Consider the following 17,471-nt stretch of genomic DNA (forward strand, 5'->3'; position numbering starts at 1 on the left):
ATTACACCCGAAAAGAAAAAGGTCTGACGGGATGAAGCCAAAGATTGTTAAAGCTTATTTTGGCACTTGAAAGTCTAAAATGATCTAACGCCTCGCAAGTAAATTACATTGAATGTTGTATTAATAAAAATTCTATGACTAAAACTCGACAACGTTCCAGTGCTAATAAACGACTGTTTGACTGACTAGCTGCACCCTTACAAGCTGACTTGTGATTAAACATTATTTTTTAAGAGGACACTGCAGTAGAGTGTAATATTTGTTTTATGGCATTTATTGTGGGGAAAAGCCATAAAGTAACCTGCGTGCAGGTAATATACAGCCATGATTTGTGGCGGAAATGGGAGACCTTATCGCAAACGTCAATCATTTTCCCTTCTACAAACATGTGCTGCTTGTTATATGGGGATAAAGTTCCTCATTCCTCTCAAGGGATTAAAACACTTCAGTTATTCACAACCAATGAATAATTTGTTTGTGTGACAAACAACGTTTTCTTTGTTCATCAAGCTGTCCTGCTTTCACTAGATAGCAGAAATACAATACAGTGTTCCCTCACTTTTCGCAGATGTTAGGTTCCACGCCCACCCGCAATAGGTGAATTTCCGCGAAGTAGAGGATGTAAAAAAAAAATAGTTTTTTGGGGGCGAGTTACACTTTTACTGAGCCATAATAAAGCCACCACACAATTCCCCCCTTCTACTGTAAACACTTGTTAACTTTGCAAATATGATAGAAAATAGCAGCATAAATAAAGAATACAGTAAATCCGGGGTTGGGGAGCGGCGCGAGTGGGATATAGTGAATCCGCGATAAGTAAACCACAAATTAGCGAGGAACCACTGTGTATAAAGAGACCCTTTTCACACAAAAAAAATTGAATGTCATGGAAAAGTTAATTTCCATAATTCTATTCAAAAAGTCAAACATTCATAGATTATAAATTCAGGGCCCACAATTTAAGTGATTTCAAGTATTTATATGTTTATTTTTTACATATTTTGGGTTGCCAGCTCATAAAACCCATAAAACAGGATTAAAAAAAAAATTAAATACTGGGGGTCCTGGAAGTCCAGACTTTATTGGTGCTTGCTGTCCGCTTTGTTTTTGGGTCTGGTGGCCCTAATTTTCCTCTTGAAAATACTATCGTGGCTCTCATTTTACTCTTGTAATACTGGCTCAAAAGTAGCTTCTACCAACAAGTTGCAAAATACCTGCACCCAACCACCCCCATCATCACAATACATTTAAAAAAAAGTTGAAAAATATTGTAATGAACACAATTCTGCACGCAGATTGAGTATATTTCAAAAAACTGCAAAGGTGTCAGTAGGGTGGGACTTTAGGACCCAGATGCGGGAAGGCAGAGCAAGGAAGCCGAGGTGTAGTCCAAGAAAAAAGGTTTTAATTTCTAATCAAAAAAAAGCTATCTTCAAAGTACAAAATAAATTGAACTAACAAAACATGAATCTAAACATGGCTAAACAACTTAGGCAAATCTAACAGCATGACATGGTTCCTGACAAGGCAAAAGAGGACAGCGTGACGTGGAGAAAGACTTACAACAACAATGAACCGACACAGACAGGGGGGAGACACCTGACTAAATACACCAACACTAATGACATAACAAGACACACCTGGCTGAGGGCACTGATTGGATGACACATGAGGGTAATGGGGACACAGGTGGAAACAATCAGGAGTCAACTTTCAAACTAAAACAGGAAATGACAAGACAAGGGGAACACACAAGGAAAACAGAAGCTAAACGTGACAGGAACTAAACATGACTAGAAATAAACATGACAGAACCCCTCCGTCGAGGGACGGCTTCCAGACGTCCATTTTAAAAAGTTCAAAAACAGGGCGGGCGGAGGGGCGCGACCCTGGCACATCCATCAGGACTAGTCCGGGGGACGTCCCGAACGCCAGATGAGGGGAGCCCGCCGACGCCGGTCTGGAGGGCGCCTCGGACGCCACACCGGAACAGGACGGCCGTGGAATGTACTCCTCCTGTCCAACCCCATGGGCCTGACGCCGCCATGGAAGAAGCGAAGAGACCCCGCACGAGAGCGGCCGAAGCCAGGAGGCCCGCGGCTGCAGTGGCGAGGACGCCCAGGGTCCTGAGGCTGCCGTGGAGGCGGCCGACGAGCCGGGACGGGGACCTGAGGCTGCCGCGACGCAGGCTCGGGGACCTGGGGCTGCGGCCGCCGCGGAGCCGGCACGGGGGCCGCCGCGGAGCCGGCACGGGGGCCGCCGCGGAGCCGGCACGGGGGCCGCCGCGGAGCCGGCTCGGAGGCCGGGGGCTCCGGCGGCCGACGTGGCTCGGAGACCGGGGGCTCCGGCGGCCGACGTGGCTCGGAGACCGGGGGCTCCGGCGGCCGACGTGGCTCGGAGACCGGGGGCTCCGGCGGCCGACGTGGCTCGGAGACCTGGGGCTCCGGCGGCCGACGTGGCTCGGAGACCTGGGGCTCCGGCGGCCGACGTGGCTCGGAGACCTGGGGCTCCGGCGGCCGACGTGGCTCGGAGACCTGGAGCAATAGGGAGACTAGAACCCGAGGATACCGAGAGTGAAGGAACTTGACGAAAACTAACGGGAGTGGGTACGGACCCAGGTGAAGCGGAAACTATGTCTTGACGTGGCGGTAACGGGGGGCTATGAGGTGCACACGATGGGGACCGGAGTGGTGAACACGGCGGAGACCCAGGTGAGGAGGGGTGACATGACCCGGTGTCAAAATAATCCGTAAACTTTTACTTGGATGGAATGGGATTGGATGGCAAGCTGACGGTGCTTCCGTGTCGACCGACGGCGAGCCGGTCGCCTACGGGAGCTTCCCGCTGGGTCTGATCCTGGTCGGTTCATTCTGTCAGTAAGGTGGGACTTTAGGACCCAGATGCGGGAAGGCAGAGCAAGGAAGCCGAGGTGTAGTCCAAGAAAAAAGGTTTTAATTTCTAATCAAAAAAGCTATCTTCAAAGTACAAAATAAATTGAACTAACAAAACATGAATCTAAACATGGCTAAACAACTTAGGCAAATCTAACAGCATGACATGGTTCCTGACAAGGCAAAAAAGGACAGTGTGACATGGAGAAAGACTTACAACAACAGCAACAATGAACCGACACAGACAGGGGGGAGACAACCGACTAAATACACCAACACTAATGACATAACAAGACACACCTGGCTGAGGGCACTGATTGGATGACACATGAGGGTAATGGGGACACAGGTGGAAACAATCAGGAGTCAACTTTCAAACTAAAACAGGAAATGACAAGACAAGGGGAACACACAAGGAAAACAGAAGCTAAACGTGACAGGAACTAAACATGACTAGAAATAAACATGACAAAAGGAAAGAATACTTATTAAAATATATATTAAACAACATGCAACTAATGTACTGTAATTATTAAATTTACAGAACACCAGGATTATACCTTAACAGTGCAAATAATTTGTGGTTTTAGTGCAGACTTGTTAAACCGAAATGGTCACCAAAAAAACCCTGCAGACTTTATCTATGTAGTCTTAACTCCTTTATAAACCCAAGTACAATCTCAACAGACACAGCTGTTTTTATGGATAAGAGTCTCAAAGGGCTTTACACGCCCACAGTTGACAAGTATTAACGACATCCCCTGTTCTAAGATCTGAAAACTACATTTGATAAGCTTAATCATATTATACTAGTGAAAAAATGGAGTGATATGGTAATAATTTTTTACAAGTTAGTTTTGCACCATATTTACCTCCATACTATAGTCTATAACGTAAAGTCCACTTTTGTCACGAACATGACATGTCCTTTTGACAATGACCTTATTGATGAAGGTGCCGCATTATTGCGCAGGGAATTAAATATTCGTCGTGAGATTGTTATCAGACCGGGCATAGATACGCTGGCATTTCTGGACAGTTATCTTTTCGTTTCACAGTCTATCACCTACATAAATTAATCTGTCCTTACATTTGCAACATTACCGGCGCCGTAGTTATGCGCTCACATCTCTTGTGTGTTGCGCTTCGTTTTTTTTTTAAATAACCGTTTGAATAATGTTTTTATATTTCATCTTAAGTCAAGTGCGCTTTTCCCCCGTAAGATTGCACCTAAAAAACGCAGAGTTTCCTCTCTCAGGGCATGTCAACTCGCTGTTCAAGGTTTGTCTCTGTGTTTGTTGAACATGCTTTGTGAAATGGACCCCTGTAGCGACTAACCTTGGGCCCTGTAGTCGCCATGCATCTATCCATGGGAGATATTTTTGACACGCTCAACTTAACAAATATTTGTCCACAAAAAATGGCTTCAATGGTTCAATCCAAAACAAATGTGGCATAAATGATGCTGCTAACTTTCTAACTGAAATTCTATTGGTGAAATTAATGTATGAGTGTATGTATGAGCGAGTGTTTGCGAATGGTAAAAATCGCATGACCTTCCACTCCACCCACCTGATCACCTACATCTGTGCTTAAAAGGATTAGGGAGGGAGGGTGTCGAGGTCCAGGCAGTGCCTACACGGCCTCCTGGGGGGTATCTACCAAAATAAAAGCAAACACGTGGCTCCTACAACACCTTTAAATGAGAGTTTGACCAAAATAGTTAACTAATCTCTTTTTTTTCTTTGTGTTTTATCTCAGTGCTATTTTAATTTCTAGTTTTAATAGTGTTGATTCATTTTTAAATGCATGCTAGCTGATCTGGATATCCATTTTATTGTTTTTTAATTTGCATTCTCTCATTCCTATTCTTTTTTATTATAGTGTTTTTAATATGTGAAGCACTGGGCAGTGTTACTGTATTTAAATGTGCTGCATAAATCAACCTTGACCTTGATTTTTTTGCCTCCTGTTGTGGCACCCTGGTCCCTGTCTACCATTGTAAAAAAGAGGTGTTTGCGTTTACTCAAAGTAGCAATACATTTTCTATTCTGATGTGTGACGTCAACGTTAGGAGCCTTATGATGTGTCAGGATAACGAAATTGAGCAAGGAATTCAAGACGCACATAAGAGATAAAAAATTAATGAGGAAGAATTCAAAATGTTAATTTTTGGATCATGTCAAAGCCAGGTGTTCAATAAAGATACCTACATACTGTATATGTGGAACACTTGTAGAAATTATGAAGGCAAAAATACAACACTCAACATAATGGGAACATGTTAGTCATTCGTAAAAATGAGGAACAATGTGGAAAAGCAATGACGCCACAAAAGAGTATGCAGAAGAGAAGTGACTTAGGTAATAGTTAAATGGATGAATGAAGACATGATCAATTGCAACAATGTCAGAAAGACTGTGAATAGTACCAGGAAATATATTTGTATCAAAGGAATAATTTGGAGCAAAAATACATGATAAACTGATGAATAGGCAATAGTGCTGTAGTGGAAATTAATTATTTAGTAAGCACCAGCATTGCATTTATTTTTGTTTATTGTGACCTTTTGTCCTTTGAAGATAAACCTTTAAAGATAAATCTCCACTGAGAACAAAAAATGACCTTTTTAAAAGACAGTCTGATAAGAAAATCGGGGGAATCCAAAACACATGATAATGAATTCAGTTTTGCCACACCTTTGTTGAATGAACCCTTTGACAGAGAAAATGGTGGTGACCTATACTTAAATACACTTCTGGCACAACAGTAAAGATAAAACAGCTTCAACGTTGAAACACTCCCCTTCAAACGCTGCAGCTGCAAGTACGTAAATGATCCCAAACCCTCATGACACCCATTACACTCTTGCCTCTATACATTTGTAATGACAGTGAAGAGATATTCAACATCTGATGATTTCATAAATGTATAGACTAGCTCAGGGAAAAAAACTATGATTTTGCTGTCTGCTATTGTGTGAATACAAAATGGATACCACTAATTGATATTTTCCTCATTTTGACATGACAACAATTATTGTTTTTGGGGGAGAGGCTGGCAGTGATTAATGTCACTCATTTACATTCTTTCCAGTGGGACAAGATGATTTGAGATAAAAGTGTGTTGGTTACAGAACAAATCCAAACGCTGTAATTCACTTAATCTCAATGTGATTTTCCATTTCAAATAGCCAAAATGAAAGGCATTGTTGTGGACGTTTCATTTTCGCATTGGACTTCGATTACCGTCATGTGTTCCCTTTCAGTGGTGCTCTCTATATTGTAGTTTAATTGGCTGATGTTGCGCCACAGTGAGATTTGCTCTTTCAAAGATTGCTAGGGCTGACTTCCTGGTCCACTTTTGTTAATCATCACCTCGCTTGGGCAACATTTGACAGGTAAACGAGTGGATTAATTAGGTTCAGGTTTAACGCCGTTTTTCTTTTAAATATAGTTGTAAGGTTTGTTTGAACGTAATTTTTGAACGGTCAGAGTGACAGCTCCATGCAAACGTATTGAGACACGACGTGATGTAGGCTACAGTAGGTCATCCATAGTCATTCAGTCGTTGGGGTGTGACATTAATTTATGAGGGCAGTAATGCATATGCAAGCACGCACGCACGCGAGAAACGCCCCACCCACCAGCCCACCAGCACTTTGAGTAAAAGGTTCAGTACTGGGAGTGCGAGACACTTGACATGGGGGATGCACACGCACAGACACATTCACACACGGTGGAATGACGACAAGAGCAGGACAGCCAACTTGAGCCTGCCTGACGGACGACCACTCTGTAAGTTCACTTTGTTTCATTTCTATAGCGAAAGACTTTGACAGATTGGTATGTTTTCCTCCTATTGTGAATTCCTCACACATTCCCCAAACATACGCTGAAAATGGCACATTGCCAGTTTTCTATTTCGCTGAATATTCACTGCTGCTTTTCATGAATCAGAAATTAGATTTCTTCTTTTCACTATTGTTTTGAAACATGAATTCTTTGCCTTTGTATAGGCTGACAGCTAAGTAACCATTTATTCATTTTGTTAGTTTTTCTTTAGGTTTTTTTTGGGAAGAGTGAACCAATCCAAAGGCTTTGCATATAGGAATGAAGAACAAACCAAACAAAAAAAAGAAAATCCAGAAACAAAGTGCTTCAGGTGTTCAGGAGAACAAGTCGGGTGGGTGCTTCTCGTTTTAGGTTGAGACAGGAACCAAGCAACGTCTCTGCATCTGTTTACCCATTTACCACTTCCTCAACGGCAAAAACGGCAAATGCAACCGTAAAAAAATAAATAAAATAAAATAAAATACAAATTTCACTCGTTCTCAAATTTTTGACCCCACACATACCACCTAAAAAATATATACTAAACTCTCCCAAGTACCACCATAATGACCAGCATTAAACTAGAGCAGCGTACTTGGGCCATTAATGTAACCCACTCTATCATACACCATTTGAAGATTATCACAGAGAAGAAGATTATTCACTTAAGTGTACGGCATAGAAGAGTTATATAAGCATTTTACCTAAATATAAAATTAACAACAAACAATTCTGTAAGGTTAAAAACAAAGGAATTGTTCTAACAGGCTGTATGCATAGGTACAAGCTTGCCAATTTTACTTCTAATCACCATAGAAATCTAACTCAACAGATTTTTTTTCCCAAAATTGCTCCCCACTATTACTATTTAGTATTGTTGAATGTTGAAACAAAAGCATGAAGTACCCAAGAGGGAGTGATGTACTCGCTAAGGAACCTTTTTTAAAACCGCAAGCAACTTATTGGCTGCTGATTTATGCGAAGGAAGCACGGTTAGTAGTGTGATATCCACCTCTGTAGCTGCTTCTGTTTCAACTTCATGTCAGTTAGAGCTTAGTCATAGTGCTGCTGTAAAATGCAACATTATTTCCACTTTTTTTTTTCATAAATCGACTGATTCAATTCCTGGTTTGGTTCATGGGAAACAAATGTGAGGAAAAAAAATGTTGATCATTGTGGTTTCCCTTGTAAAAGCAGATGTTTGCAAACATAAAGTTAACCAGTCTGCTTTCATCGAGGACTATAAAATCGGAATATTTACCATTGAGATTTGGACCTTGCATTTAAATGTAAAAAAAATAACCATGGTGATAAAAGTCAGAACACATTCAGTACAAATTTCTAATATAAAGAAACAACTGTTGCTAATTTTGTCCCCTGGAGGTCACACTGACAACCACTGAAAAGACATTCTGAAAGGGGCTGTTATTATATTAGTCATAATTGAATCCTAATCCCTAATAAGATCATTCAAAATGCCTCTTTCAAATACTTTTTATGTAGATTTACCATCAACTTTGTATTTTTCAAGAATATTCATTTGAAATCTCTTTCAAATGAGACCACTGCACAACCATTTCACAACCTCACACTCATGACACAAATGTGTGTGCGTGTAAGTGTGGCGTGTATTGTCAACTGTTTGAAATATTCCTCTTTATTGATCACCCACATCTCTTTCCATTTGAATCGCCTTCAAACTATGTGAAGTGAGGAGGAACCAAAATGGTTGACTTTTACTCTTCAAGTACATTTTATAGTGCATCTAACCGTTCCTTTTTTCTTATACTTGATTAATTATTTGAATGAGTACTTTTTTACCAAAGTTTTTTTTTTCTCTGTCTCCACAATTGTACTTCCACAGAGTTTCCTGCTAGTTTCTTCTCACGGAATTTTTACACATCTCCATAAAACTATTCAGTCATTGAAAAGGAGGCTTTAGGTCTCATCTGGGCTTTACAGCACTTCCAGGTCTATGTTGCTTCCGAACTCCCTTGACAGTCTTTACTGACCATAATCCATTTATGTTTTTGAACTCGTTGCCAAATCCAAACCAACAGTTAATGCCTTGGACTTTATTTTTGCAGCCGTAGAACCTGGACATAAAACACATCAGTTGAAAGCACAATATTATTGCTGAAGCTCTTTCTCATGCTCCATTACGTTAACTTTTGTTGTTTCTGTGCTCCCGTCGGCCGCCTTCTATTTCTCCTCCTCTTAAATTGCTTCCCAGGTGCTGGGGTTGCTGAGTTGGGGGATGTTGTTGTTTCGCAGGCAAGCAGGGGAGGGCCCTCTTGATTGGGTTGATTGGAGCAACCTGGCTCATTTACTATACAGTATCTGTGTGCTGAGTGTGCTCCTCCTTGCAATCATCTCTCTTTGTCCTCAGGTAACACGCATTTTGTTTTTTGGGTTGTCTCATTTGCACATTGTTGCACATACACGGTTATCATTTCCAAATTACAATACTAATGTGCTCCCCCTCAGATTTTTGCCACAGGCTTTTTGAGTTGGCCTGTGACACGTGGATAGTTTTTCTATCTCTTGTCTTAGCTATGTTTATGTTTGATTTTGACTTAAAGTACAGCGCTTTCTTTTTAAAGTGAGTGCCTTTTTAAAGTTGAGTAGAGTTGAGCAAAGGAAGTCTACCTCATAGAACATTTCCTTTGCTCTTGAAACTTGGCATCTTTTAAACTTAACAAGCCAATCAATATCAGCTGTCAAATCCTGAGTAACAGCCAATTCTAGTGTCCTTTAAGTCAGTGGTCCCCAACCACCGGGCCGCGGGTCATTTGGTACCGAAAGAAAAAAAATTGCATTATTTTTTATTTTTTTCGAAAATGATGTTTTATTTTGAGGCAGCACGGTGGCTGACTGGTTAGCACGTCTGCCTCCCAGTGCAGAGGACGTGAGATCGAGTCCGGGCTTTGTCCTTCCTGGGTGGAGTTTGCATGTTCTCCCCGTGCTTGTGTGGGTTTTCACCGGGTACTCCGGTTTCCTCCCACATTCCAAAGACATGCATGGCAGGTTAATTGAACACTCCAAATTGTCCATAAGTGTGATTGTGAGTATGGTTGTTTGTCTCTGTGTGCCCTGCGATTGGCTGGCAACCAGTTCAGGGTGTACCCCGCCTACTGCCCGAAGCCAGCTGGGATAGGCTCCAGCACTCTTGTGAGGAAAAAGCGGTGAAGAAGATGGATGTTTTATTTTGAAAAGTGGCCGGATTCTGTCTGTTACATCCGTCTCACTTGACGCACTTCAAGACACCGTTAATAAAGTTGCACATGATTACACAGTAGATTTACGTTCATTATTATTATAGAGAAAATACCACAGTTTTGTCATTTTATTTTGTTTTTATCAGCTAAACCTTTAGATTGGGCCGTGAAAATATTGTCGGACATTAAACCGGTCTGTGGTACAGAAAAGGTTGGGGACCACTGCTTTAAGTGGTTGTCAGAGCGTCCTCCAGTGGACAAATTTAGCAACACACGGTTAATTCAATGGAAAGATTAGAAGTTAGTGTGTTGTCTTACCCCACGGGCCAGATTAGAGCTCCTGATGGGCCCGTTTTGGCCCGCGCAATCCTGGACCACAATAGAATATATATATATATATATATATATATATATATATATATATATATATATATATATATATATATATATATATATATATATATATATATATATATATATATATATATATATATATATATATATATATATATATATATATATATATATATAAAAGAATGCTTCTATTGAAAGTCAACAAGGTCAGATCTTGACCAAACGTCTCGTGTGATGATTGGCCCTCAGGCTGCAGGTTGCCCATCCCTGGTTGAACAAATCTAACTGTTTCCTATACAATGTGTCCCTCTCCTTAGGATGTGTCCACTACACAGTTGGATGAAAAATGGCAAAACCTTCAAAAGAAAATTGTTCCTCTTCGCCTTGGCCACTTTGGTTGGCGTCGTTGTTTTCTGGTCGAGCAGGATTGGAATTAGTGTGTATGGCCTCACCGAGTTCAAGGGGCCTCCCACCAAGTGCCTTGTGCAGGTAAGCGAGGAGACCATCACCCGTCTGCCTGGCACCAAGCATCTACTGGTGTCGGCCTACGCGGACGATAGGGTGTCCGGCAAAGACGTACGCATTATCAGCATCTTCAAGAGGAGTTCGGCGCAGGAGCTGCATTGCGTCTTTTGCTGCCAGGGTTTCTTGTCCCGTCTGAGCCCAGCGACAGTTCTACCACATTCCGACAACTTCGGCTACCCCTATGTCACCACTGATGTCCTGTGTCAGACACCGGCCGGCTGTCGAGGGTCACACGTGGCCCTGGTGCCGTCCCGACAGCATGCTAACATGGAAAACCTGACGTGGCTGCTTGTGAGGAACCAGAAAGAAGCGGGACGGGAGGAGACAAGCCTGCCGTTCAACTTGACAGTGTGCCTCTCCGTCCTGTTCGGAAAGCTCAACAATGCCCTGCAGGCTGCGCAGACCTTGGAGATGTACAGGTCAGCATTTCTCACTTGGAGTTCTTAGGGCCTTGGCGGTTAGGGGTCACTCCATTACGATATGACATTTGATACAATTATGACACTATGCGATTCGATTAAAAAGTATATTGAATGACAATTCCATTGCAGTTGACGCCGTTAATGTGATTCAATGCAATTGCAATAGGCTAGAATGCAGATTTCTCAAATGAAAAGACTCAATACAATTATGATAGAATTCAGTAAAACTGCAATCCAATACAATTATACAATTCAGTATCTCTCGCACTGTCCTCTCTCTCGCCTTTCTTTCGCACTCTCATTGTAGAAATTGTAATGCCTCGAAGTAATGCCCATTTTTAATAAATGTACCTGTAATCTGATTACATGTTTTTTCATGTAACTGTAATGGAATACAGTTTTAAAAAATTGTAATCTGATTACATAACGGCGGTACATGTATTCCGTTACTCCCCAAGCCTGGTTGGGACTCAGCTAATTTCCTTCTCACAATGGCACAAATGTGCTGAGCATGAAAATATAACCCTTAGTCTTGACTTTTGACCATCGCCTCCTCAATTTCTCTGTCAAGACTTGGTCTTGAGAATCAAATTATTTGGCTTGACTCGGTCTAGGCCTTTCTTCCCTGCTCCCGTATAGATACCACCACTCCAAGTATTGTTCTCTACCCAAGCCCTCAAATTCCTGATCGGATTGTCGTACCTGCCCCTGCTCCCTCAGGTTGCTCGGTGTAAACAAGGTGGTGATCTACAACATCAGCAGTGGCCTGGAACTTGATCGCCTACTGCTTAGCTACAGCCAGGATGGCTTCCTGGAGATCGTCCCATGGCCCATTGACCAGCATCTGACGCCCTCTAGTGGCTGGCTTCACTCCGAGAGCGGCGGCGATCTGCACTATTTTGGTCAGCTGACCACGCTGAACGAGTGCATCTACAGGTCCATGCAACGGTCGCGCTACGTCCTGCTCAACGACTTGGATGAAATCATAATGCCATACCAACACGATGACCTGCCATCTCTAATGAGCGATCTCCAACGGCAGCATCCTGACGTACAGTCTTTTGTATACTGGCGCCAGTTTAGTGTCAACGTTGTAACTCATTTTTTATCTCATTGCATCCTCCAGACCAGCGAGTTCCGCATTGAAAACCACATATTCCCTAAGACGCACATGGAGCCCAGTGGCAGGTTCAAACTACCTCAATGGGAAGGCGTGCCAGGATTCAATATCTTGCAGCACATCTACAGAGAGGAGCCAGATAGGCATGTTTATCACCCATACAAGATGATCATTCGGCCAAGGTACACCACTTTTAAGTCGGTTCATTTTGCACATTTCGGAGAAGGTCTCCTTTGTGACAGTTTGAACGGTTAGCCCGTAATGCTTTTAATGAGGAGAAGGCCTCAAGAAGATTTTTTTTTTCTCAGATCACAGTTCTTGGTTCTAGGCATGGGTTTGGCCATCTCCATTCAAGGGGAATCCAATGTCTGATCTGGAGGCTTGTTCAACTAACAAGAAGAAAAAATTAGCCAAGATAAAGTTTGTCTCCAGGAGGCGGGACATAATAAGCAAAGTGCGCATCTCGACTGCACGGTGCATTATGAGTAGCGGTAATTGAAAATTAATTGGATCCAATGGAATGAGCTCTGATTTCTAACATTTCAACCGCTGGAAAGTTGCTGTTTTTTATTTAATGTATTTTAAACATGCTTAACATGTGGTTTACTGACTTGGGGGATTGACTTTAAGCTTTAAGGCAGGGGTGGTCAAGTTCGGTCCTCGAGAGCCACAATCCAGCCTGTTTTCCATGTTTCCCTCCTGCAGCGCAGCTGAATCTAATGATCAGCTAAGCAAGCTTTGCAGAAGCCTAATAACGATCCTGATCATGAACCAGGTGTGTTAGGGGAGAGAAACATGGAAAACAGGCTGGATTGTGGCTCTCGAGGACCGAACTTGGCAACCCCTGCTTTAAGGTGTACAGTTACGCAAAGACTGTCACCATTCTAATCTCGGCTATTCAAATGATGGTTAGTTGGTAGCCTCGCTTTTTTTTTTTCACGCATGCGCAAACGTAACGCGCACTTTGCTTATTGCTGTGACAAATCACAAGGGCATTCTGAATTTTCAGCAACAATTTTTGCTCAGTAGTTTCCTGAAGAATTGTTTTTAAAATTCTTGTTTTGGTTTTGTTCTCTAAAATTGTATTTAAAAAAATTCAGCCCTGAAGACCATTTCACTTGGCAACATGAAATTTGGTAGGCTCATCTTACGTAGACCCACAATTTTCTTTTTTGAAGTAGCCATGCGCGAAGACGCAGAGGATGTCTGCCATTTTGGTTTCAAGATGACTGGTGCAAAGGGGGTGTTCTCAAAACTATCCCTACCACTGAAAGTGCAATGAGAATTTGCCGCATCTGTCTGAAACTTTTTTGTGAGTGACGGAAACCGCTTCAAGATGCAGCCACTACGCCACGAGCCAAATGACTAACACTGCCTGTTGTTTGTACTTTTGCCAGGTTGGTGGAGCAGACGTCGGTGCACGAAGTACTGCGGCAATTTGGGCAAAGCTACAAAGTCCCACAGGAACTGTGCCGAATCATTCACGTGCGCCACCCCTTGCAGTACTCCCTGAAGCTGGAGGACCTCCACGTGGATGTGAGACTGTGGGACTTCCATCAAAAACTGATTCCCAATGTAGATTGTGCTTTAAAGAGAGTGGGGCTGCTCAGAACTTAACTTATTACTTATTCAGTGTAGCTGGAATACTGAAAAACTCATCAGTCGGGTCACTTGTATTGCAAGTACAGTATTTGTTTTTAAAGCTGCAGATCTGATGCCTGATTGATAGACTGACCGATTGATTGATTGATTTTATTTAATCAGTCAAGGAAAAAAAAGTGTTTCAGAATTGTACAGGAAAACAAAGGCAACTGTAAAGGCTTGGTACTGAAACACAGTTTATCAAGACAATGCATTTGCATAATTCATTTCAACAAAGAAAATCATCAAAGCGCCAACACAAAATTTACCAGCTCATAGACTGAAATTACATCATGGAAAGAATTGTAAAATGGGAAATGGATTGATTGAGCTTAGTTAGGGTTTTTCCACCAAAAGCAAAAATATTTTTTGTAAACAAAACACAGAAATTCTCCACTCAAATAGCTTTCAAATAGCTTATGGATACTTTGACAAAGTACATTTTCATTTTCTATATATTACTATTTTTTATGTATACATTGCGCAAGTAATAGTGAGCTATAAATTGTATATAATGATTTGTTATTTAATACATGCCTAGTTTTGTAATAATTTAAGTAAAAAGTAATTCACAACTTGTTCAAATTTAGCCACTGTCATTTATTTTACCAGTTTTTCGGTCTATTAATTTCACTTTCAGCAGAATTCAGAAGCTGTTCTTTTTCTTCTTTTTTTTGCCAGCACAGTTGTATCATAACATTTCAGTATTTTAAAAACATTACATTACATACATTAATAAAAAATATGAATGATTTAGGACCTTGTACAGGCCTTTGAGGTACCCCATAAGTGACCTTTAATATCTATGCATCTTTCCATTCCTTTATGTGCTCTTATACTATATTTTCCATTCGTATATCATGATCTAGAGCAGTGGTCCCCAACCTTTTTTGGTTAGCCAAGTTGGTGCATTTAAGAGAGAGATGGATTTAAGGAGGGAATGTTATGTTTGTGCCACCAACATAAGGAACCACAAAACAAATATTAAGTCCATGAGTAACTCACTGATTATAACGCTAAATTAAGAGCCGCTCGCCGCAGAGCCCATCATGCGTGGGAATCACCTGTAGCTGTAAATCCATGCAGCTTTTCTTCATCTTCTTGGTCATAGGCTCCTGTGTTGTCTTATCACTGTTGCAAAGAAACTTTCCAAATAGGTCTGTTTTTTACCCATTTTGCTAACTTGTTGATTAGCATAAGTGCTACGCGACTGAGATAATTAGCATCTTGACAAGTGCCAGGAGTCCGTCGTAAAAAGAGAATCCGGTCACTTTTCAAAATAAAATATTTTTAAACCTCGGCTAATCAATTAACCGGAAGTAAAGTTAGTTTTTTATTCTTTCAACTGCGGCCCGCCCGGTACCGGTCCGCGGCCTGGTAGTTGGGGACCACTGATCTATCACAACACTGAGTATCAAATGCTTTTTTTTTCAGATCTTCAATCAGGGGATGTTGTTAATATTTGTCAGCTGTGGGCCTGTGAAGCCCCTTTATCTCTTGTTCAGCAATAAAAGTAGCTGTATCAGTTGAGATTCTACTTGGCTTTTTTGAGTGAGTTTGTACTGTATACATCATGTAGATAAAGTCTGCTATTTTTCTGGTGTCCATTTGGGTTTAACAAGTCTATACACACCACAGTTTTTTTGCACTTGATTTAAATTTCTAAACATGGCAGCTACTTTGTCATTAATAGTGTCAAGGTATGATCCTGGTGTTCTATAAACTTCTAATTACAGTATATTGGTTGCATGTTTAATCTATATTTTAATAAATATTCTTTCCATTGCAGTATATATGGTGTTTAAAATATACTCAAACGATTTGCAGAGTTGTTTTCATTTTGCACCTGATTGTAATTTATTTTGATGATGGGGGTGAGTCTCATTTGTATTTTGCAATTTCTTGGTAGAAGCTACTTTTGAGTCTGGTGGTTCTAAACTCAACATTTTCTGTTTGTGCACTTCTGTAGCGAATCTGAAAACTAGATTTCAATATTTTTAGCCTACACTCATTCTCGAGCAGAGTCAAACTTGCCCGAGGCCTTGGTGCAGCCGCCCCTCGTTCGTTGTCCAAATTTATCTTCCAAAAACCCTGTGATAGATGAAAATCCGAAAGGCGGTAGTCAACGCCAAAACTAATTAAGGTAAACGTAAAGACCTTTTTGTCTTAAACAAAAAGCAAAGGACTGTATAAATTTGAAGACCAGATGAACTTTTTTAGCCAAACCTGCAAATCTTTGTTCTGGTCATGAGTTCTTTGCTACCCAAAACCTGGTGCCCAAAGAGTTCACGATTCAGATGAGATTTTTGCCCGAGACTCCTGAGAAGGCGTGTAGGGCCTCTATTAGATGTGGAAGGAAAACATTGTGAGCACAAAACAGACATCTGCCAACATGCCATCTAACTCGAGACGGTAAAGAACTTCCAAACGTGTGTATCACGCTGGTCCAGACATCTTGCCGCAGGCGCTCTTTTCTGGAGCAGAAGCCAAAATTTTTTCCGATGAAAAGTAATGAATGAAAAAGCCTGAAAATACTTTCTGACAAAAATTTCCCATTTTATATCTTAATTTTGATATCTTGTGCTGTCCTAACCAATAATTGATGAGACAGTGATACCTGCAAACAACAAAATATAAGTTTGTTGCATACCACATAAATGCCAATGTAAACTTAGTCATCAACAACGACAGTAGTCCACAATTTAATGTAATATTCCGCTGGACTGAAATTCAAAACATTTGCAAACCCTAAATAATTTTAGCAAATAAATATTCCAATCACTATCTTACATGTCAAAACATTTAAGTAGTCGCATCAAGTAATCAAATGCGCCACAATGATTGATTTATATTTATTATTGCAGTTATTTTGCCGTGACCAGCAACTCTCCTGCTGGCATTATTTGGCCATGAACGGCTCTGACTCGTCAATCGCGCTGTTTCACGTTCACTAGTGCATGTACTTGTTGTTCTCGAGCGATTCACGGTCAAAATAGCGCTTGGTGGTGAGCTGCTGCTGGTCACATATATCCACTGTCTATTAAAATGCACCTATAGCCGATGGAATTGCAGGAAAGAGGAAAAAAGACCGTACTTAACAATGGCCATAATTATGGGCTGAGTGACGCAATTTATAAGTTTTGATCAACTTTATGTCTCATAATATCTTTTGTTCATATCGTTATCTGTGAGTGGCATGGATCAGTGATAGAGTGGTTGTCTCGATCCCAACCCAGAGGTTGTGGATTCGATCTCATGCCATTATGACCATGTTGAACAATACAGTGGAGTAAAGATCCATCATGATAGTGGGTAAGTAAATAAAATAACACAAGTAGGTAAGTAAATAAATATCAATAAATAACACAAAATACTAATATATCAATAAATAACACAAAAGCAGGCTACATAAAACACTGAAACAATGGTAAGTCTCATGCTGAGTCAAATGCCAAAGAACAAAGATT

General features: G+C 41.1%; 1 protein-coding gene across 1 annotated transcript; it reads left to right on the forward strand.

Annotated features, from left to right (window-relative positions):
* Positions 1-6,266: 6,266 nt before the first annotated feature.
* LOC144043280 (uncharacterized) lies at positions 6,267-15,541 on the forward strand. Its single transcript, XM_077556722.1, has 5 exons — positions 6,267-6,291; positions 10,614-11,240; positions 11,964-12,294; positions 12,370-12,545; positions 13,761-15,541. The coding sequence occupies exons 2-5, from the start codon at positions 10,615-10,617 to the stop codon at positions 13,978-13,980; spliced, it is 1,353 nt and encodes a 450-aa protein (XP_077412848.1). The 5' UTR covers positions 6,267-6,291; position 10,614; the 3' UTR covers positions 13,981-15,541.
* The last annotated feature ends 1,930 nt before the right edge of the window (positions 15,542-17,471 follow it).

This window comes from Vanacampus margaritifer, chromosome 2 (assembly GCF_051991255.1).
Source record: "Vanacampus margaritifer isolate UIUO_Vmar chromosome 2, RoL_Vmar_1.0, whole genome shotgun sequence".
NCBI lineage: Eukaryota > Metazoa > Chordata > Actinopteri > Syngnathiformes > Syngnathidae > Vanacampus > Vanacampus margaritifer.